The following is a 23,467-nucleotide window of genomic DNA, read 5'->3' on the forward strand; positions in this document are numbered from 1 at the left end:
AACAAACACATGAAGAGATGCTCCACATCACTCATTATCAGAGAAATGCAAATCAAAACCACAATGAGGTACCATTACACGCCAGTCAGGATGGCTGCTATCCAAAAGTCTACAAGCAATAAATGCTGGAGAGGGTGTGGAGAAAAGGGAACCCTCTTACACTGTTGGTGGGAATGCAAACTAGTACAGCCACTATGGAAAACAGTGTGGGGATTTCTTAAAAAACTGGAAATAGAACTGCCTATGACCCAGCAATACCACTTCTGGGCATACACACTGAGAAATTCAGATCTGAAAGAGACACGTGCACCCCAATGTTCATCGCAGCACTGTTTATAATAGCCAGGACATGGAAGCAACCTAGATGCCCATCAGCAGACGAATGGATAAGGAAGCTGTGGTACATATACACCATGGAATATTACTCAGCTGTTAAAAGGAATTCATTTGAATCAATTCTAATGAGATGGATGAAACTGGAGCCCATTATACAGAGTGAAGTAAGCCAGAAAGATGAAGAACATTACAGCATACTAACACATATATACGGAATTTAGAAAGATGGTAACGATGGCCCTATATACAGGGCAGGAGAAGAGACGCAGAAGTACAGAACAGATTTTCGAACTCTGTGGGAGAAGGTGAGGGTGGGATGTTTCAAAAGAACAGCATGTATATTATCTGTGGTGAAACAGATCACCAGCCCAGGTGGGATGCATGAGTGAAGTGCTCGGGCCTGGTGGGCTGGGAAGACCCAGAGGAATTGGGTGGAGAGGGAGGTGGGATGGGGGACCGGGATGGGGAATACATGTAACTCTATGGCTGATTCATATCAATGTATGACAAAACCCACTGAAAAATAAAAAATAAAAAAAATTTAAAAAAAAAAAAAAAGAAAGCCTTCCTCCATGATTAGTGCAAAGAAATAGAGGAAAACAACAGAATGGGAAAGACTAGAGATTTCTTAAAGAAAATTAGAGATACCAAGGGAATATTTCATGAAAAGATGGGCAAAATAAAGGACAGAAATGGTATGGACCTAATGGAAGCAGAAGATATTAAGAAGAGGTGACAAGAATACACAGAAGAACTATACAAAAAAGATCTTCATGACCCAGGTAACCACAATGGTGTGATCATTCACCTAGAGTCATACATCCCAGAATGTGGTCAAGTGGGCCTTAGGAAGCATCACTATGAACAAAGCTAGTGGAGGTGATGGAATTATAGTTGAGCTATTTCAAATTCTAAAAGATGATGCTGTGGAAGTGCTGCACTCAATATGTCAGCAAATTTGGAAAACTCAGCAGTGGCCACAGGACTGGAAAAGGACAATTTTCATCCAAATCCCAACAAAGGACAATGCCAAAGAATGTTCAAACTACCACACAATTGCACTCATCTCACACTCTAGTAAAGCGGTGCTTAAAATTTCCCAAGCCAGGATTCAACAGTACATGAACTGTGAACTTCCAGATGATAAAGCTTGATTTAGAAAGCTGGAGGAACCAGAGATCAAATTGCCAACATCTGCAGGATCATTGAAAAAGCAAGAGAGTTCCAAAAAAACATTTATTTCTGCTTTATTGACTATGCCAAAGGCTTTGACTCTGTGGATTACAATAAACTGTGGAAAATTCTTGAAGAGATGGGAATACCAGACCACCTTACCTGCCTCTTGAGAAATCTCTATGCAGGTCAGGAAGCAAGTTAGAACTGGACATGGAACAACAGACTGGTTCCAAATAGGGAAAGGAGTACGTCAAGGCTGTATATTGTCACCCTGATTATTTAACTTATATGCAGAGTACATCATGAGAAATGTTAGGCAGAATGAAGCTCAATCTGGAATCAAGAATTCCAGGGGAAATATCAATAACCTCAAATATGCAGATGATACCACCATTATGGCAGAAAGCGAAGAGGAACTAAAGAGCCTCTTGATGAAAGTGAAAGAGGAAAGTGAAAAAATTAGCTTAAAACTCAACATTCAGGAAGCTAAGATCATAGCATCTGGTTCCATCACTTCATGGCAAATAGATGGGAAAGGACTGGAAACAGTGACTGACTTTATTTTCTTGGGCTCCCAAATCACTGCAGATGGTGACTGCAGCCATGAAATTCAAAGACACTTACTCCTTGGAAGAAAAGTTATGACCAACCTAGATAGCATATTAAAAAGCAGAGACATTACTTTGCAAACAAAGTTCCATCGAGTCAAAGGCAAAGTTTTTCCAGTAGTCAGGTATGGACATGAGAGTTGGACTATAAAGAAAGCTGAGCGCTGAAGAATTGATGCTTTTGAACTGTGGCATTGGAGAAAACTCTTGAGAGTCCCTTAGACTACAAGGAGATCCAACCAGTCCATCCTAAAGGAAATCAGTCCTGAATATTCATTGGAGGGACTGATGTTGAAGCAGAAACTCTAATACTTTGGCCACCTTATGTGAAGAATTGACATTTGAAAAGACCCTGATACTGGGAAAGATTGAAGATGGGAGGAGAAGAGGATGACAGAGGATGAGATGGTTGGATGACATCACCGACTCAATGGACATGAGTTTGAGTAAACTCCAGGAGATGGTGATGGACAGGGAGACCTGGCGTGCTGCATTCCATGGGGTCGCAAAGAGTCTGACATGACTGAGCAACTGAACTGAACTGAACTGAACTTCCATATTAGTTATCATTCCTCTAAAAACTTGAATGAAAGTTCTTGGCATTTTTTTGAAGATTTCTCTTTTGAAATATTCTAAGTGTATCCATGTATGCTTATGAAATAAAATTTCCAGGAAAGTAAAATACAGAATTTAACTAAAACTCTAGTTAGGTTTGAGCTGTTTTTGTGTTTTTCAAGTGGGTATATTACAGCAGTTTCTGGGTTTGAGTTCCCTGAGAAAAATACTTAGAAGAGATTTGAGCGGAGGAAAAGAGGTGAAGAATATACATAAAATTGTTTTCAAATACAAGAGGTGGAATTCAAGATACCTGGTCCTGGTTTTTGTCCTTTATCATTCATTTCCCAAGAATAACTGCAGACAATGAAAATGTTGAACACAGACCGCAACACTGTTAGAGCAAGCACAGATTTTCATATGCCTCCTTTGCTCTTGCTTCTAGGGAGAATGTAGGTGATATAAAGAATGGAGTGTGCAGAGATGGGAGGGAACATCTGTGCTCTTGGCTGAAGAGAAAACAGGTCACAAGCACCCAGTGAATCCTAAAAACTACAGGAAGAACCCATCTTATAAGGCAGAGACAGTGGTGAATATTAGGAGAAAGAGGATTTCTAATTTATCTGTCTTGCTCCACTGTTTTGGAGACAATAAGGAAGATTAAATCAGCTGTCCTTATGACTCCGTTGTGTTTAATAAAATTAAAATTGAGAAAACATCTTCATAAAATAGAGTTCTGAAACATTAATCCTACTTAATGAACCAAAGCTGGGTAAATCCCTTTGAAGAGTCAACACAAAAACAAAGCTATTAACCAAGTCAGTTGTTTCCCAGCAAGTCTTTTGCTTAATTTACTTAGAGTAAACAAAACCATTTGAAACAGCTGAGATAAGAAGAGAGCCTAAAGGCAAAGGAGAAAAGGAAAGATATACCCATCTGAATTCAGAGTTCCAAAGAATAGCAAGGAGAGATAAGAAAGCCTTCCTTGGTGATCAATACAAAGAAATAGAGGAAAACAATAGAATGGGAAAGACTAGAGTTCTCTTCAATAAAATTAGAGATACCAAGGGAACATTTCATACAAAGATGGGCACAATAAAGGATAGAAATGGTATGGACCTAAAAGAAGCAGAAGATATTAAGAAGAGGTGGCAAAAATACACAGAAGAACTGTACAAAAAGTATCTTCATGACTCAGATGATCACGATGGTGTGATCACTCACCTAGAGCCAGACATCCTGGAGTGCAAAGTCAAGTGGGCCTTATGAAGCATCATTATGAACAAAGCTAGTGCAGGTGATGGAATTCCAAATCCTAAAAGATTTGCAAAACAATCCTATTTCAAATCCTAAAAGATTATGCTTTGAAAGTGCTACACTCAATATGCCAGCAAATTTGGAAAACTCAGCAGTAGCCACAGGACTGAAAAAGGTCATTTTTCATTCCAATCCCAAAGAATGTTCAAACTACCACACATGGACATATTTCACATGCTAGCAAACTAAAACTCAAATCCTTCAAGCTAGGCTTCAATAGGATATGAATCAAGAACTTTCAGATGTCAAGCTGGATTTAGAAAAGGCAGAGGAACCAGAGATCAAATTGCCAACATCCTTTGGATCATAGAAAAAGCAAGAGAATTCCAGAAAAATATCACCTTCTGCTTCAAGGACTATGCTAAAGCCTTTGACCGTGTGGATCACAAAAAACTGGAAAATTCTTCAAGAGATGGGAATACCAGACATCCTTACCTGCCTCCTGAGAAACCTGTATGCAGAAGAGTCAATAGTTAGAACTAGATATGAAACAACAGACTGGTTCCAAATTGGGAAAGAAGTACGTCAAAGCTGTATATTGTCACCTTGCTTATTTAACTTCTATGCCAAGTACATCATGTGAAATGCCAGGCTGGATGAAGCACAAGCTGTCGTCAAGATTGCTGGGAGAAATATTAAAAACTTCAGATATTCAGATAGCACCACCTGTATGGCAGAAAGCAAAGAGGAACTAAAGAGCCTTTTGATGAAAGCAAAAGAGGAGCATGAAATAGCTAGCTTAAAACTCAACATTCGAAAACTAAGATCATGGCATCTGGTTCTATCACTTCATGGCAAATAGATGGGGAAACAATGGAAACAATGACAGATTTTATTTTCTTGGGCTCCAAAATCACTGTAGAGGATAACTGCAGCCTTAAAATTAAAAGACGTTTACTCTTTGGAAGAAAAGCTGTGACAAACCTAGACATCATATTAAAAAGCAGAGACATCATTTCACTGACAAAGATCCATATAGTCAAAGGTATGGTTTCTCCAGGAGTCATGAATGGATGTGAGAGTTGGACCATAAAGAAGGCTGAGTGCTAAAGAACTGATGCTTTCGAACTGCAGTGTTAGAGAAGACTCCTGAGAGTTCCTTGGATTGCAAGGAGATCTAACTGGTCAATATTAAAGGAAATCAACCCTGAATATTCACTGAAGAACTGATGCTGAAGATCCAATTTTGGCCACCTGAAATGAAGAGCCAACTCATTAGAAATGATCCTGATGCTGGGAAAGACTGAGGGAAGGAGGATCAGGGGACAACACAGGACAAGATGGTTGGATGACATCACTGACTCAATGGACATGAGTTTGAGCAAACTCTAGGAGATGGTGAAGGACAGGAAAGCCTGGTGTGCTGCAGTATATTGGGTTGCCAGGAGTCAGACATGACTGAGCAACTGAACAATAACAAAACAAAACCACACCTTTCTGTCTTTGTGCAAGTATATTCACCGGTGCAACAAAATGAAGTTGTTACAAGAAATGGCAACCCACTCCAGTATTCTTGCCTGGAGAATCCTCATAGCCAGACAGGCCTGGCAGGTTATAGTCCATGGGGTGGCACAAAAGTCAGACACAACTTAGCAAGTAAATAACAACACCTTCAGCACCTATAACCACAGGACTTCACGGTGACAACCCTGTCGGTCATACTCTTCATCAGCATCTGTCACTTCCCCAGTCCCTCCCTCAGGCTGGGTGCCTGTCCCCTGGAGCATCAGGTTTTGCAGCAGGTTGACTTGTCTCATGCCCACATTAAAGCTTTCAGAACAGACAGTCACCTGCTTTCCAGAAAGGAAAGAGGTACAGGGATCCCTTAGAGATATTGGGGGTTCAGTTCCAGAACACTGGAATATAGTGAATATCACAATAAAGTCAGTTATACAAAATTTCTGGTTTCCCAGGGTGTATAAAAGTTATGTTTAGACTACACTGTAGCCTAGCAAGTGTGCAGTAGCACTATGCCTGAGAAAACAATAAACAGACCTTAATTAAAAAAAATAATTTATTCCTCATGGGTGTACCTAGGGGTGATTCTTGTTGATATATGACAGAAAACAACAAAATTCTATAAGGCAATTATCTTTCAATTAAAAATTAATTAAAATAATAATAATAATAATTTATTGCTAAAAAACACTAACCATTATCATAGACTTCAGCAAGTAACACTGAAGATCACAGATCACCATAACAAATGTAATGATATTGGAAAAAATTGACATACTGTGAGAATTACCAAAAGGTAATTCGTGACACAGACACGAAGTGAACAAATGCTGTTGGAAAAATGGTACCTACAGACTTTCTCAACTTGCTGACAAACCTTTAATTTGTAAAAAAAAAAAGAGAAAAAGAAAAAAAAAAGCACTATCTGGGAACTTCAATAAAACAAGGTATGCCTGTATTTCTAAAGCAAGCAATAAAGAAACTGATTCAAAAATCAAAGGTTGAAAAAGAACATTATTTGTTATTTGTGATGATTGGAGGAATTGAAAACCAACCGGTAATCAGAAGCTCTAGAACAAAATACAATGCTTACACCTAGGGTGGATAGACCTCAATCAGGGAGCCCTACACTGAAGGTCTCCCAACACAGGAGTGGGAAGGGCAGCTGCACAGTGAAGGACAAGGTCATCACGGAAAACAAGTCTAGTCATCGCAAAGGTGACAGGCTCCAAAAAGAAACCTGACATTTCTCTTCTCTCTCTGCGTTCCCCGTTCACCCGGATGCACAGTCTCCTCACCCAAACACCAGCATCGACTCCTCTCTCTCCCCTCAGCTCCCACATTCAATTCATCACTTGGATCCTCTTCCTTATCTCCCCCAAATCCAACCATCTCCCCATTTCCACTGCAGGCGCCTTAGTCTCAGGCACCAACAGTCAAGAGCGGGCACAACTGCGCGAGAGGGAACACTGCGTGTGGAGAATGAGGACCGTTATGTGTGGTTTCAGCTGTAAAGGACAGCGGGGAGCAGAGAGGGGCAGAACTAGGAAGGTGGGCGGGGCCGGGCCGGAAACTGCTTTGTTAAAGCGCGTTAGAGATTCGTACACTGATCAGTTGAGAATAATTTGAGGTTACAAAAATTTACCAGGAGATAAGCTTCTCTGGTGGCTCAGATGGTAAGGAATCTGCCTGCAATGTGGGAGACCCTGGTTCAGTCTCTGGGTTGGGAAGATCCCATGGACTAGGAAACGGCAACCCACTCAGTATTCTCGCCTGGAAAATTCCATGGACAGAGGAGCCTGACAAGTGAGGTTGCAAAGACTGGAACATGACTGAGCAAGTAACACACACGCGTAAGTAAGCATTAAATAAATTGAACACACTTTGATAACAGCAACAAAGCTGATTGGTTCAGGGGATGCAGACATAAACATCTGTGAATCAGGTGCTGAGGGATAAGACTAAGGACCAACTAGCTGAGAGGCTTTCCAAATTCTGTCCTTCCTCACTATTTCCCCAATCAAACACACATTTCAAGGTGACAGTATTTCTAAGAATTAGATAATAAGAATAATCTGCTGCTATTAATGCTGGAATACCAAAAACCAAAAATAAAGCTGTAGGGTACATTTAGGAAACAAAGAATTTATTTGAACAGACCCCTAACTGAGCTAGAGACCAAGCCATCTTTCTGCTGCTGCCTCTAAAGCCTGACAAAGGGCTTGAAACAGGTAAATTTTATAGCATCATTTATTTATTATGGAAGAAGGATGCTTTGGGGGACAGTCTTCAAAATATACAGTGCTAAGAGGTAAGAACAACAAAGCAACAAGGAGAAAGTAGAAATGAAAGGCTATTTATCCAATTAGCATTCAAAAACACAAAATGAGAGTCTGAGAATACCAGGTGCTAAAAAACATTTCTGGAATTTGAGCTACTGCTCTGTAGTCTTGGAATTTAACCCAGTCCCTCATGAAAGTTTGCAGGTGGAGTCGGCTTCCTACTGAGCTGCTCTAGTCCAGACAACTGGCTACACTACTGGAGCCTAGAGCATCCCTGTGGTTGGGGATGCCCCACTCCTATCGTGGACTCCTTGGAGCTCACTTCTCTGTATGTCCAGCTCAGCAAGTGAGGCTACAGGCACTGCTTCAATGCTGACAGCCTGATATCTTATCTACCCAGTGTCCCCACTGATGATCCATCTGACAATGTATGTGAAGTGGGAAGGGGGTGATATTCCAGAAACTGTCCAAGAAGTCAAAAAAGAGTTCATTTATCATAAGATGTAAGGAAGTTTGGATGTTACTGTTTATTATTGGTTATTACCTATTTTGTGTGGACCATCAAAATACCTAAATATATCTTGTGTTCTTTTGGGACTGACTTCCCTTGTGGCTCAGACAGTAAAGAATCTGTCTGCAATGTAGGAGACCTGGGTTCAATTCTTGAGTGATGGAGAGTCCCTGCAGAAGGGAATAGCTATCCACTCCAGTATTCTTGCTTGGAGAATCTCAAGGACAGAGGAGCCTGGCGGGCTACAGTCCACGGGGTCACAAACAGTCAGACATGACTGAGTGACAAGCACATTCTTTTGGGATTATATGCAGCCAAAGGTTTTCCTTTGAGCCATGCTTTCTATATCATTTTATAAAGCCACACTCTAACATTTACTGAAACTCAGCAAGCAGCAAAGGGGAAACAACAAAGAAGATGAAAAGAGATAAGGAATAGAGGGAGGAAGGAAAATAAGATAAGGAAGGAAATATTAAATTACTGAGAGGAAAGAGCCAATCATATCTGGAGGGAAGATACTAGACAGATGTCCAGAGACAAAAGCTTGGAGACTACTGCATTTGCAGTGCCTTGATCTACTGTGTAAGAGACTTGTTGGTTGTTTATCTACAGTCTCTCAGCCTTGATTTGCCTTTCTTTCTAAACTCTCACCTGTGATGCACAGGTTCAGTCTCTGCAAGTCACATTTCAGAGGCTGTTTGGCAAGTTGGCCTTTTTTTAGGTTCTGCCAGTAAGCGGGCACTAGAGGGAAACTGAAAGTGGGACAGAGCTAATGTTCTATCTGATTTGGCTGTTCCTGGAACGTCACCTCAGCAGTAGGACCTGACTCCAGCTCCGAGCTTCTATTAGCAGAAGGAGAAACAGCCCCATCCTGCTTCCTCAGCACATACGACCAGCAACTGGGCAGTGACCTCTCCTTGGAGGCTTGAGCACCAGCTGTAGGGCCTCTCTTCTGAGTTCTTAGGTCTGGAGATCTGTCCTAGGACATGGTAGCTGCTTCCTAAAATCATTACCCCAGTGTTTCCTTTCATTTTTCTAGCCCTCTAATTCTTTTGTAGCAAATTTCCTATGTCAAATTCTTTCAGCTGAAATATTGTTCTTCTCACGAGGCCTTTTCTTCTCATGGACTCTCTTCTGATAGCAAGAGCTGAAAAATTCTGCAACGGCACCCAATAACCTCCTGGCAGTCTAAATGAGAGATTAAATTTTTTGATTAAGGAAACTGAAGAATGCTGAAACAACTGTGACAACAGTGAAAATGACTGTGTTCTATCTTCTTGAAATATGGAGCTATAACTTGGGTTTGGAATATTTTCATGACTGGGCATCTTAAAAAATGACAATTCAAATATAAGAATATCATGAAAATATAAGATTATTGGATATATTATTTAATAGCAATTTTGGAAGTAAAATGAAACATGAGTTATTTTCAGGAATGAGAGGAGAAAATTAAGTTATTGAAGGTTTCTATCAAGTTTTACAAGAAAGGATCATTTGAAACATTGAATAAATATAAATGGAAACAACTGAAATGGTGAGGGTCTTACCAATATCTGTTCACAGTCAATAACGGTGCTCAACCTGTGTGTGATGGTTAGCACAGTGCACTGAGAAAATTTCCTTTGGATTTTTTTTTGTATTAACTCATCAGTTCTGGAATCAGAGAAATTTTATATACTTCAGTAAAGACAGAAAAAGCAAACTAAAGGGTTAAAAATTAAAAATCAATACTGTAATATATAATCTTGTTCCTAAAAATTGAAGTATAAAATGTCTATTTAGAAATTTACTATTTTTCATGAAATGATGGAAAATAGTCTTCCCTTGAAATTGCTTGAGACTACCAGGAGCTGGATTTAGGAATCCAGCTCTCTTAGGATGCCTCATAATAACATTAACAGCATATAACATGTCTTGGTTTCTTCCTTTGTTTTCTGTGATTAATATTATTAAGAGATATCTGTGGGGCAAAGAAAGCACAGAAACATTTCTCAGCATCACTAAATGTTTTCCATTTACCATATTTACAATTTGGATTCCAGGTTTCATGGACCTCAACTACATACCTTGGATCCACGTATGATGTGGCTTTGTCAAGAATCAATATCTGATTTTTCCTGAGAATAGCCCTGGCAAGGCACACTAGTTGTCTCTGTCCAACACTCAAGTTCAGTCCTGATTCTGCTAATCTCGTACACATTTCACTAGGAAGATCTTTGATGGCTTCTTTAAGTTGTACCTGTGGATTCAGAAAAAACAACATTTCCTAAACAAACTGCTGCTGAAGTAGAAAAGCTTCTTAGATTTTAGAGCTTTGAAGTCCTCCCAGCTTCTTGTGTATCTTACATGTACAGCCACATGATTGCAAGAGCTATTTCCAATTAGTGTTCAGTAAGAAAGATGGTGGTAGAGTCAAGTCAGGACAGAAAGATCTCAATGTCCCCCCATCCCTGCTACATGCCATCCACCAACAACTCCCACCTAGGATTTAGTTCAGAAAGTCTCCCAAAAATTGAAACTATTTTTCCCAATGTGGTTTAAACAGAAAATATAAAAGGATCTTTATGGTTGAATCAACTTTACCAAAGGACATTTTACATAGGAGTTGGTAGACTAAAAGGAAACTTTAAAAATTTACAGAAAATTTGGTTCTCTAAAGATTTAATCTTGTTAATACTTAACAATTTTGTAATGTTTAAAATAATACAAATTTAAACAATGGAAAGCTCCATCTAATACATTAGTAATCCTGGAAACTTTCCCAAGTTTAATCCTATAAATAGTGGACCAGTCAAGTGACTTTTCTTCAATATCATAAATGTCTTGCAGTGAATAAAAACTCACAAGAAACAAGATACAATATTACATATTATCTCCCCCACAATATGGATATAGGTGATGTTTATATCAATCTATCTTCATAAAATTATACTCACAAGATAAAAAAAAAACAACCTTTAACCACCAAATATAATCTGAAAATACACTTGGTAGTAGGGGTCAGTTCAGTGAATTTTGGAGAAATAGTATGGAACAAGAAGCAAATTCAGGCTGTACTTGAAGTAAAAGAACAAAGAAATACACTTCAAATTAAGAAACCAACAGATTGATGGCCAATAAGTTATTTGACACACTACAATGTCAGCCAACAAAACACCAAGGGTGAATGAGTAGCATTTTCGTGATATCCTAAATGTTGGAGCACTTCCATGAATGTGATCCTGAACTGTGCTCCTGATGGAGTTGTCCTTAGAAAGCAGAATTCTGAGTTAGGATTAAATATGGTATTTATATTTAGTGATAGCTTGAAAGGTGTATGAACTCTGAAGGGTAAGACTTGGACTGTGGTCCAAGTGATTGGTCTTTGCTAAAACTGACATCCTGACTTTGAAGAAATAATCTCTCACTTACTCCTGAGTAGGATGACATCACAAAACTAATCTGGTTTCTTCCTTCTCCTTCAGGTTGTCCATATCTGCTTCATGATGAATAAGAGTTGTAAGGGGAAATGTTTTTCATAAAATACTGTTTTCTGGGACTCTTTATTTGTGAATCAGGGATGGTTATGAGAATAATATGAATATCAAGGCCCTCTGTAGTGTAATCATAAAATCAAGGTATAAAGTATTAGAATGGAAGAAAAGGGCAACAGAGGCAGTAGACAATAATAACTAGAAGTTACAACAGGAGAATCTGAACACATTAGATGATAGTGTAATATTACTATTTTATTTCTTAACCAAGATAATTGTGTTAGATTATGCAAGTGAATGTCCTTGAAAAGGATAGAGATTGTGCCTCTTGATGACTGTGACAGACCCAGAATCTGAAACGATGCCTGTCTATGAAGCTCTCAGAGATATTTGTCGGCTGTGTGAAGGCAGAATTGAATCTCATTTTATGACATATCTGTTCCTATAAATTAGAAAATAAATCCATTTGGACAGTTTGCATATAACACTATTATTATATGTAAAGATATTGTAATCTTATAACAATTAACTGGCTCCGGAATATCACAACATCACACTGTAAACTGTGGAAAGCACATGAAAAGGTATAATTTAAGGAAAATGGAGCAAATAATAGTATTGAAAACTATGCATCTCAATATAGACTACTTTGGATCATTTTTGAGGTTGGAAAAATAAGAGAATATAGCAAAGTTGAAAAATAATAAATTGAACTTATAAAGTACCCTATTTCTATCATCATTATCATTTTTAAAGTAAACCACTGTGTAGTGTATCTAGTAGGTGCCAACGCCTCTCACAGGAGGTTAACACAGATGTCAGATGGTTCCCACAATTTGTGGAATCTTCTTACTTCCCAAAGGGAAAGGCTGGTGTGGGCTGGAAGGTGACAGGGAAATGCAGTCAACAGATGGGGAAGAGCTTTTACTAGAGCAGGACCAGCAGTAAAGGAAGTTCACCTAATACAAGGCCCTGGGAAATGGACATGTGAGCTATCCCACAGCCAGGACTGAACCATGTGTTCCTGATACACAGGTGCTGATGCCCAGATTTCTGCATCTTGGTTTCCTATGTGATGAGACACACTTGTGTCCTAACAGAGAAGCTATCAATGCTGGATTTGTATAGAACAAAATTTTTTAAAGAAATAAGCCATATTTCTTTGAAATGATCAACCAAATATTAGTACCTATTTATTAAGTGCTACTTTTTAAAAGCAAAAGACTGAGCTAGGTCCTATAAGAGATTAGAAGTCTATCTATGGTTTAGAAGTCTGAAATTTCTGCCATCAGTAGAATCAATTTGCAAAACTAGGGCTAATACACAACATAATTAGTATTAAAATATACAAACCAACAACTTAATAGTCAAATTTTTTTCATGCAAGGGTGAGGAAATTCAATGAAGTAGAGCAAGGGAAAACCTGACACAAATAATGGGAATCCTCTAGAAATGAGTCTCTCCATGTAAAAACCGAGCCAGAGTTCCAGGGTTCTTTTACCTGCACTCATGCTGCAGCATAAAATGATATCATCATCCATAAGTAATCATCATCACATTTCAACTATATAATTTACTTTTATAAACACTTTCTTTTGAAACTTCATGGCATGTTATTGGTATGATCTTGTTTATCTTTCAGTTAATAATGAAAAACTATTGTCTCCACCTAGATATCCCCTAAGGCCAGAGTAATAAAATGAACACTGGAGGGTAACTAATTTTTTAGATCACTAATAGAATTTGATCCCATGGTTTTAATGTCTAGTTTAATGCTCTGCTAAGGACAGAATAATGTTTCTCGTTATTTGGGGTTCTATAGAAAAAGTTAAAATGAAAATGTGAGGAATTATATTGCTGGTTTTCATTATCAATAATCACATTTTAAGTGTACCCATCTCATCACTGTTCTCCTAGAAAGAAAACAAAGTTAGTTAAAATGGTGAGCTTCCCTTAATTACATGCAATGCTATTAATGTACACACACAGATACTGATGATAACAAGTTAATTACATTACATAAATTACCTCTTCTAAGGCATTCCACAGTTCCTTCTCCGAATACTCATTAAAGGGATCCAGATTTTTCCTCACTGTTCCAGTGAATAAAACAGGTTCCTAAATATCGCAAAATAGTGAACATTATTACCATAATCTCTTTTTATTTTAAACCAATGTTTATAGAAAAGAATGAAAATACAAAATATCAAAATTCACTGCAATTATTAATATTAAAGTTGCAAATGTATGTTTACAACATGTTTAGTATCTCTAAAATAATTTTCCATTGTACAAAGTGTGCTACAAAATATCCTCTGAACTTTTAAACACTAACAGAAGAAAGTGTTGAAGAAGCATTTTAATCTTAAGAAAAAAAAATTGAAGAAGAGAAAGGAAGACTTTATTTTTTAAAAAATTGCCATTCTGGTAATAAATATATGCTTGCACACACATACAAACTGAGGATATAATTACATGAGAAACTTTCATCAAGATCTACATAAATTAATTGTCCTGGTGTGACACTGGGAAATACCAAGATCATGATTAGCTGAGTTTTGTGCCTCAAAGCAAAATTGTTAAACTTTTTCACATTTGCACTGAAGAATAAAACAGACTATTTTCTATGCTGGTCAAACAGTCTTCTAGGAGGTGGACTCTCTCCATATGTGTGAATGGAACATCACCACACATGCAAAGAGAATGTCAGCTCCTGGGGCCTGTGGCTCCTCTGTCCAAGGAGAGATCACCTCTGATCCTAAACCAGCTGGTCCCCACATTCTCTCACCTGTGTGTCAGGATGACCTGCCACCCAGAACCTCTTTATTAACTGCAAGTCCAGGATGACCTGAAACCCATTGTGACCTGTGTCATAATAACATTATTTTAATTTAAATAGTTCCTCCTATTCATCTGTATCAGGAGGAGCCACAGGTAAATTACTCTGGAAGTATATGCTTCCTCGGGTGGCTCAGACGGTAGAGTCTGCCTGTAATGCGGGAGACCTGGGTTTGACCCCTGGGTTGGGAAGACTCCGAAGAAGTAAATGGCAACCCACTACAGTATTCTTGCCTGGAAAATCCCATGGATAGAGGAGCCTGGTGGGCTACAGTCCAGTACTCTTGCCTGCAAAATCCCATGGACGGAAGAGCCTGGTGGGCTACAGTCCATGGGGTTGCAAAGAGTCAGACACAACTGAACTTCATTTTCTTTCTTTTCTTTCTTTCTGGGTTTCAAGAGAGAATCTTGTATTAGCTCATGCAAGCCATTTAAGTTTCTTCTGGAAGGCTCCAGTAAGCCAGGACAGAGAATATGAGCAGCAGAGAAGAGTCCAGTTGGCTCCTTTCAATGAAGGGGGCAAAACAAGGGGATGAACATATGTGGGAACAAGAGGAGATCTGACTCTTCCACAAGTGCCCAGAACTGGTCAGAATCACAATGTTCAAATCCTGTCTGGCATTGGGGTTGTTCTGTTTCTCCTCATTTCACAAGAGCCTAAGAAAAATGAATATAGATATTTCTTCTCTCTATGAAGAAGAATGACACTCAGCCTCCCACATCGTCTTTCCCTACTGTCTTAGTTTTAAATCTGGTAAGAGAGAAATGGATAAAGAAAACACATGGCATGCGATAAAAAAAAAAATGTACCCCTAAGTAAAATCCAAAATTAAAAAGACATTTAAAGGGAGCTTCATTTGCACATTGTTGAGCAAGCAGTCCATATGCCTCCAAAGCACTGAAAATCACTAGTCATATGATGTTTCAAAATAATTACTGAATTGAACTGAAAAATCCTGAAAGCCACATTTAAGATCTCCTTTAAAACTCCAGAATTTAGGATCAAAGGCTAAACAGCCATCTAAGCAATGATAAGAGTTTCTTGTCAGGGAATAATCATCATTCTAGGTCAGATTTTTAGAAAAACTTTTTATTCTCTGTAAGATTCCAGAGATTGAGGGACTAAAGCAGGATTCTTTGCAGAAAGAGGAAGGAAAGTGAAGTCGCTCACTTCTGAGCCCCTGACCAATGCTTGCAGCTGCTTCAGACTGAGCTTTAATCAGAGTCCTCAGACACTATGTAGGCCTTAAGGAGGTTCCATTAATTACCACCAAACCACTGCTGTTCAGTTCAGTTCAGTTGCTCAGTCGTGTTCGACTCTGCGACCCCATGAATCACAGCACGCCAGGCCTCCCTGTCCACCACCAATTCCCGAAGTTTACTCAAACTCATGCCCATCGAGTCGGTGAGGCCATCCAGTCATCTCATCCTCTGTCGTCCTCTTCTCCTCCTGCCCCCAACCCCTTCCAGCATCAGGGTCTTTTCCAATGAGTCAACTCTTCGCATGAGGTGGCCAACGTATTAGAGTTTCAGCTTCACATCAGTCCTTCCAATGAACACCCAGGACTGATCTCCTTCAGGATGGACTGGTTGGATCTCCTTGCAGTCCAAGGGACTCTCAAGAGTCTTCTCCAACATCACACTTCAAAAGCATCAATTCTTTGGCACTCAGCTTTCTTCACAGTCCAACTCTCACATCCATACATGACCACTGGAAAAATCATAGCCTTGACTAGATGGACCTTTGTTGGCAAAGTAATGTCTCTGCTTTTTGATATGTTATCTAGGTTGGTCATAACTTTAATTCCAAGGAGTAAGCATCTTTTTTTTCATGGATGCAATCACCATCTGCAGTGATTTTGTAGCCCAAAAAATAAACTCTGACACTGCTTCCACTGTGTTTACCCATCTATTTCCCATGAAGTGATGGGACCAGATGCCATGATCTTAGTTTTCTGAATGTTGAGCTTTAAGTCAACTTTTTCACTCTCCTCTTTCACTTTCATCAAGAGGCTTTTTAGTCCCTCTTCACTTTCTGCCATAAGGGTGGTGTCATCTGCATATCTGAGGTTATTGATATTTCTCCTGGCAATCTTGATTCCAGCTTGTGCTTCTTCCAGCCCAGTGCTTCTTCCAGCCCAGCACTTCTCATGATGTAGTCTGCATATGAGTTAAACAAGCAGGGTGACAATATACAGCCTTGACGTACTCCTTTTCCTATTTGGAACCAGCCTGTTGTTCCATGTCCAGTTCTAGTGTCATACAAAAAGCAGAAACTAAGCATTACCCATTGTAATAAGGGTCCCCACTCAAGTCTATACCATCAATCTAAAATGGTATGTTGAGGATTATGGATGCTTATTTAGCAGTATTAAATGGAAGAATATAGTTTAGTAAAGAAGACTATTTCTCTTTCAGGTTTTTTCTCATTAAGTAAAGAGGGAAAGAAAACCAGGAAATCAGGAAGAAGTCAGAGAGTCAGCACTGGTTCACCTTCAACCTACTGAAGAAAATGCAGGGACTAGAAATACCAAAAGAGCAGAATGGGCTATTTAAAAAATACCCAACTTTTGCTTTCATTTAAAAAAATAACTATTAAATATAAAAACTGAATTTGATTCATCATGATAAAGATAATGGCTGCTGATCTGTGCCAACACTTGCAGTACTAAACATAAATACTGAATGTGCATGGAATCCCTCTTCAACTGAAAACACTTCCTTTGTGGCAACAGCATAAGGGGCTCTCGATGCAGAGAATCATCTGAAGAGGTTCTGAAATCCATTTTCCACATCCTACGCTTCCCTGGTGGCTCATACTAAAGCATCTGCCTGCAATGTGGGAGACTCGGGTTCGATCCCTGGGTCAGGAAGATCCCCTGGAGAAGGGCATGGCAACCCACTCCAGTACTCTTGCGTGGAAAAATACCATGGACAGAGGAGCCTGGCAGGCTACAGTTCATGGGGTTGCAAAGAGTTAGACATGACTGAGCGACTTCACTTTCTTTTCCTTTCCTTTAGATAACCAGCTAATCCCTGAATATAATCTCCCCTCAGTATTTTTTCTTGGGAACATACTTAACTAAATACCTCAGGCTATGAGCACAAAGGATGCATACACTTTAGCAACCTGTTCTGTTTCAGGAAATTATTTAAGAAGCGGTTTCATTTTTGCTTATTCCTGAAACTGTGAACACAATCTGAGGAGTACTTTCCTGAGAACACAGTATTTGTCTCTGAAAGTCCCCTCAGGGCTCTTGGACTGATGGTCTATATCATCACTGCTCTGCCTCCTATGCAGGTCCTTGATGCTGTGACATCTCCCCCAATTTTGACCTGCTCATGGTGGGGTCAACACTGATGGGGGTGAGCCTCGGGGAGAGAGGGCACCCCAGAAGCTCACCCAGAATCACAGGGAGCAGGAAGGATGATGTGGGCCTGGCTCACCCAAGTGGGGCAACTCAAAAAAACAGTACTGGGCTTCCCCTCCAAACAGTCTGCTCTCAGTTTCCCAGGTTCCCTAAATCAGGGTATTGAGACTACTTCCTATTCATTTCAGGAGAAAAGGGATGTAAGTTCTTTGTACTTAGAGAGTAGCTTCAAATAACCAAACCAACAGACCTTCTCCACCTCCACAGTCAGCTAGACATTATTAAGAGAAAGGGCTCTTGGCTGGGGAGGAGTGAGATTTTGAGTATCTTTTCCTGACATTTATTAGCCCATGATGTATATGTGAATAAACCCATTTCTAAAGTGATACTGTTCAAATAAGGGACATAAGATTAGAAGTAGTATCTTCCAGCTTTGCTCTATCCTTTTCACTTTTGTTGTGGCTTAGGGAATCATTTTGAGTGGGATGGTAGCAAAAAATGGGAAAATACCCAATAAGACTATGAGTCAGTTCAACAAGCATTTATTTTTTTTAAAAAAGACAGTTCTAAGTTCTGGTTCTACTGCTTAATAGATATTTGATTCAGAGTAAGTTACAAATCTCCCCAAGTCCTAATTCCATTGCTGGAAAATAGGTCCTGCTATGAGAACCTGAAACAACGAAGCTCATAAAGTGATGCTAACATGGCCCAGGAGCCCAGCCCTACAAGATGAGAGTAAGGAGTCATTTGTCAAACTGCAGGTGCAGCCAATGGCTCATGATATGAATTTTGGGCTTGTGACCATCCCTTTGTCTTTTGTATGAACTAAAATAGAACTTATATAATAGAAAATACTGGAGCACAGTGCAAGAGTAATATTGTTTCATTGTTTCTCATGGGTGTGTGTGAGAGAGAGAAAGAGAGAAAGATGTTTGAATAAACATGAAATCATAATACAAAGCAGTTCTACTGTGGATCACAGTCAACAGCATGTTGAAGTCACTAACAGAAAAGCTACCTGCTCAGGTTCTGGAGTTGGGAATCTCCTTAAATTTGAATCCTGCTTATATATTTTGGAAATTGATTATTTGTTGGTCACAGCTTTTATAAGTATTTTCTGCCATTCCATAGGTTGTCTTTTTGTTTTGTTTATGATTTCCCTCAGACGGTAAAGCGTCTGCCTACAATCCAGGAGACCCAGTTGCCATCCCTGGGTCAGGAAGATCCCCTGGAGAAGGAAATGGCAACCCACTCCAGTATTCTTGCCTGGAAAATCCCACAGACGGGGGAGCCTGTTAGGCTACAGTCTATGGGGTCACAAAGAGTCAGACACGACTGCGCAACTTCACTTTCTCTTTCACTTTGCTGTGCAAAAGCTTTTATGTTTAACTAGATCTCATTTGTCTATTTTTGCTTTTGTTTCGTTTACTGTAGGTGATGGAATCAAGAAAATATTGCTGTGATTTATGTCAGATAGTATTCTGCCTATGTTTTCCTCTAGGATTTTATAGTACCTGGTCTTACATTTAGGTCTATAATTCATTTTAAATTTATTTTTGTATGTGGTGTTAGAGAATGTTCTAATTTCATTGTTCTACATTTTATGTCCAGATTTCCCAGCATCACTTATTAGAGACTGACTGTCTTTTCCCCATTATATTGTATAGTAGTAGTAGTGAAGCTGCTCAGTCATATCCAACTCTTTGCGACCCTATGGACTATAATATACCAGGCTCCTCCATTCATGGGATTTTCCAGGCAAGAGTACCGGAGTGGGTTGCCATTTCCTTCTCCATTATATTGTATAGTCTTACCTTCTTTGTCTTAGATGAACTGACCATAAGTGCGTGGGTTTATTTCTGAACTTTCTATCCTGTTTCACTCATATATATATCTGATTTCTATGCCATTATCATACTGTTTTCATTGATGTAGCATTTGTATTACGGTCTGAAGTCACAGCGTGCGATTCCTCCAAGTTCATTCTTCTTTCTAAGGAGTGTTTCTAGTACTCAAAGTTTTCTCTGTTTCCATACAAATTTTAATTTTTTGTTCTTATTCTATGAAACATGTATTGTTAATTTCATAGGAATTGCACTCAATTTGTAGACTGCCTTGAGTAATATGGTCATTTCAGCAATATTGATTCTTCCAATCTAAGAACATGGTGTATTTTTCCATCTATTCACATTGTCTTAAATTTCTTTAATCAATGTCTTATAGTTTTCTTTGGCCTTCTTAATTAGCTTATTCTTGGGTTTCTTTTTTTTTTTTTTTTTGATGCAATGATAAATGGATATTTCCCTTAATTTCCCTTTCTGATTTCTTATTATTAACGTATAGAAATGCAACAGATTTCTGTATATATAACTGCTTATACAACTCAATATAAAAATAAACAAACAAACAATTCCAATCAAAAAACAGGCAGAAGACCTAAGCAGACATTTTTCCAAAGAGGAAATACAGATGGCCAAGTGGCACACAAAAAGTTGCTCAATATCACTAATTATTAGAGAAATAGAAACCCAAACTACAATGAGGTATTGCCTCACATCAGTCAGAATGGTCTTCATTAAAAAGCCTATAAAAAGCAAGCATTGCAGAAGGTATGGAGAAAAGGGGACCCTCATACACTGTTGGTAAACTGGGAATGTAAATTGGTGTAGCTATTATGGAAAACAGTATGGAAGTTTCTTGGAAAAAAAAAAACAAACAAGAAAGAGTTACCGTATTATCCAGCAATCCCACTCCTGGCCATGTATCCAGGAAAGACAAAAACTAATTCAAAAAGACACATGCACCCCAATGTTCACAGCAGCACCACTTATAAAACATGAAAGCAACCTAAATGTCAACTGACAGATTAACTGATGAAGAGATGTGATTTATATATATATATGTGTGTGTGTGTGTGTGTGTGTGTGTGTGTATATACACACATATATACATAGATATAATTGAATCACTTTCTTGAACACTTGAAACACTATAAAACAACCATGTTCAGTTTAAAAAAATAAATACAGACATACACAAAATTCAAATCCTGACTTCACTGCCTGCTGCTTACCCGGGCAGTGGGTTAAGCTCACAGCTGTTGTTGTTGTTTAATCTCTAAATTGGGTCTGACTCTTTTGCAGCCCCATGGACTGTAGCCACCAGGCTCCTCTGTCCACGGGATTTCCCAGGCAAGAATACTGGAGGGGGTTGCCATTCCCTTCACCAGGGAATCTTCCCAACCCAAGGATCAAACCTGTGTCTCCTGCATTGGCAGGCAGATTCTTTATTGGGGAACCACCAGGGATGTGCTAAACTCACATGTCTCGGCTTTTAAATCTGTCAGATAAGGATAACAAGATAATTGTGAGGATTAAGTAGAAGATGGTAGGGAAAAAGGCTAAAACCTGTTAAGGATTCCACAAATCTTTGGAACTATTACTAATACCTGTGTAACTTGTCAGAGCCTGCAACAAGCACTGGAGCAGCAGAAATGAGAGACACAGGCCCCGTCCTCAAAGAGAGGAAGACAATAGTCAAGAGTGTGGGAGGGCTGAGAAAAAGGCCAGAGGTCTTGGTGGGGGACGGGAAAGTAAGAGTGTGTACAGGGTGGTGGCCAGGAAATAAGCTGGTAGGAGGGGAACCAGAAATCAAAAACACACACAAAAAATGATACTCTCTCCTTCTGTTCCTCATAGAAAAGACCTTAGACACATTTTTCTGTTTTACTTTTCCCAAAATCTCCTATTGTGTGTGTATTTGTGTATGCATGTGTGTGTCAGGTTGGGGGGTGTTTTATTGGCTTTTGCTTTTTGAATTATTCCTTACATTTATATAAATAATTTGATTTATAACCAATAAATATAAAAAAATCACCTAAAAACATAAATAGATGGGGGAAAGACACATGTACCTCTGTGGCTGATTCATGTTGATGTATGGCAAAAACAACCACAATATTGTAAAGCCTCCAATTAAAATAATAAATTTTTAAAAATAAAAAAAGAAATTAAAAAGCAAAGTCATTCCAGAATGTGTTACTCTTTCTATTGAATTAGAAATAATCCCTGAAAGGTCAGTGCCCCAATCCTTAAGGATAATGATAACTACTACTGATTGAGAATTCTCAAGAACCAGACATGGGACATAAACATTTTCTCACACAGCTACATCTTGACAACACATCTGTGCAGCAATAATTTCTAGATCTAGTTTAAGGACAAGTATAAAGTTTGGAAGCCGAGCGACTTCATCAAGTCCCCACAGTTGTATGAGGCAGAACAGGAATAAAAATGTGGATCATGTTGACATTTGGTCTAAATTCTTAAATATTCTGCCCCCATCTGCCTTCTGTATGATTTCCTGAGACCTTTACACATTACAGGGTCTCTCCAGATACTCTCTCTTTAATCATCCAACACTGTGCCTTGGAGACAAAGGCATATAAAGTAGAATAATAAAAGTTTTGTAGTTATAATGGTTGTGATCATTATCTACTTGAATACAAAGTTTAGCACTACTTTGTAGTCATATTCTCCTCTGGAGTGTGTACACAGAGCATGATATAGGGTGGAGACTGATGGAACAGAACCAAAATCTGGTGATGTCGAGGGATGTTTCATCTTCGCTCAGATGTGCTTCCAAACATTATCAGCAAAGCCAAGAATCATCCAGTGTTTTTCTTCATTCATAAAGTTCTCTTATGTACAAAGCATACAACCTTGTTTTACTGAGAGATATTAAAAATAACACAGGGCACATTTCTAGGTTCTTTCATCCAAGGACATAAAAGGACAGACACACCCACTATTTCTGTTAACTAGCCTCATTTGATTCAGAGATTTGGTACAATCAAAACTTAAAACTTGGAATCTAAGCTCCTCTGCTTTCTACTGCAATCACTGTGTCATGAATCTAATAGGCAGAGGAAATCTTTAAATACAGGGGTTACAGGTGCTGAAAAATTTCTTCCCATTTTTCCTGAAAGGAATATCTTTTAAAAATTGTTTTTAAACTGTGATAAAATAGAATGGTGCAGCAGTAAAGAATCAGCCTGCCAATGTAGATGATGTGGGTTCAATCCCTGGGCCAAGATCCCCTGGAGAAGGAAATGGCAACCCACTCTAGTATTCTTGATTGGAAAATCCCATAGACAGAGGAGCCTGGTAGGCTACAATACTTGTGGTGCAAAAAGTCAGATGTGACTTAGTGACTCAACAACAACACATAAAATTCACCATTGTAACAACTTTTAAGTGTACATTTCAGTGGTATTAAATACATTCCCATTATTGTACAACCATCACCACCATCTAGCCACACTCCTTTCATCTTGCACAAGTGAAACTCTAGCCATTAAACATGTCCCCTCTCTCCCCTCCCTGCAAATCCTGGCAACCAACACTCTATTTCCTGTCTCCATGAACTCCATTATGAAGTAATAATGGAATTATTATAATAGAATTATATAGCAATTATAATTTATGACTGGCTGATTTCACTTAACATAGTTTCCTCAAGATTCATCTGTGTTGTAGCA

At 38.9% G+C, this 23,467-nt stretch overlaps 1 protein-coding gene across 1 annotated transcript in view; it reads right to left on the bottom strand.

Moving 5' to 3' along the window:
* The window catches only part of LOC136144153 (ATP-binding cassette sub-family C member 4-like), a 156,855-nt gene that overhangs the window by 16,953 nt on the left and 116,435 nt on the right, over nt 1–23,467 (bottom strand). The window contains 3 exon segments of the mRNA XM_065901811.1: nt 9,794–9,899; nt 10,313–10,485; nt 13,748–13,837. Coding sequence (XP_065757883.1) covers nt 9,794–9,899; nt 10,313–10,485; nt 13,748–13,837 — 369 coding nt within the window.

This window comes from Muntiacus reevesi, chromosome 11 (genome assembly GCF_963930625.1).
Source record: "Muntiacus reevesi chromosome 11, mMunRee1.1, whole genome shotgun sequence".
NCBI classification, from domain to species: domain Eukaryota; kingdom Metazoa; phylum Chordata; class Mammalia; order Artiodactyla; family Cervidae; genus Muntiacus; species Muntiacus reevesi.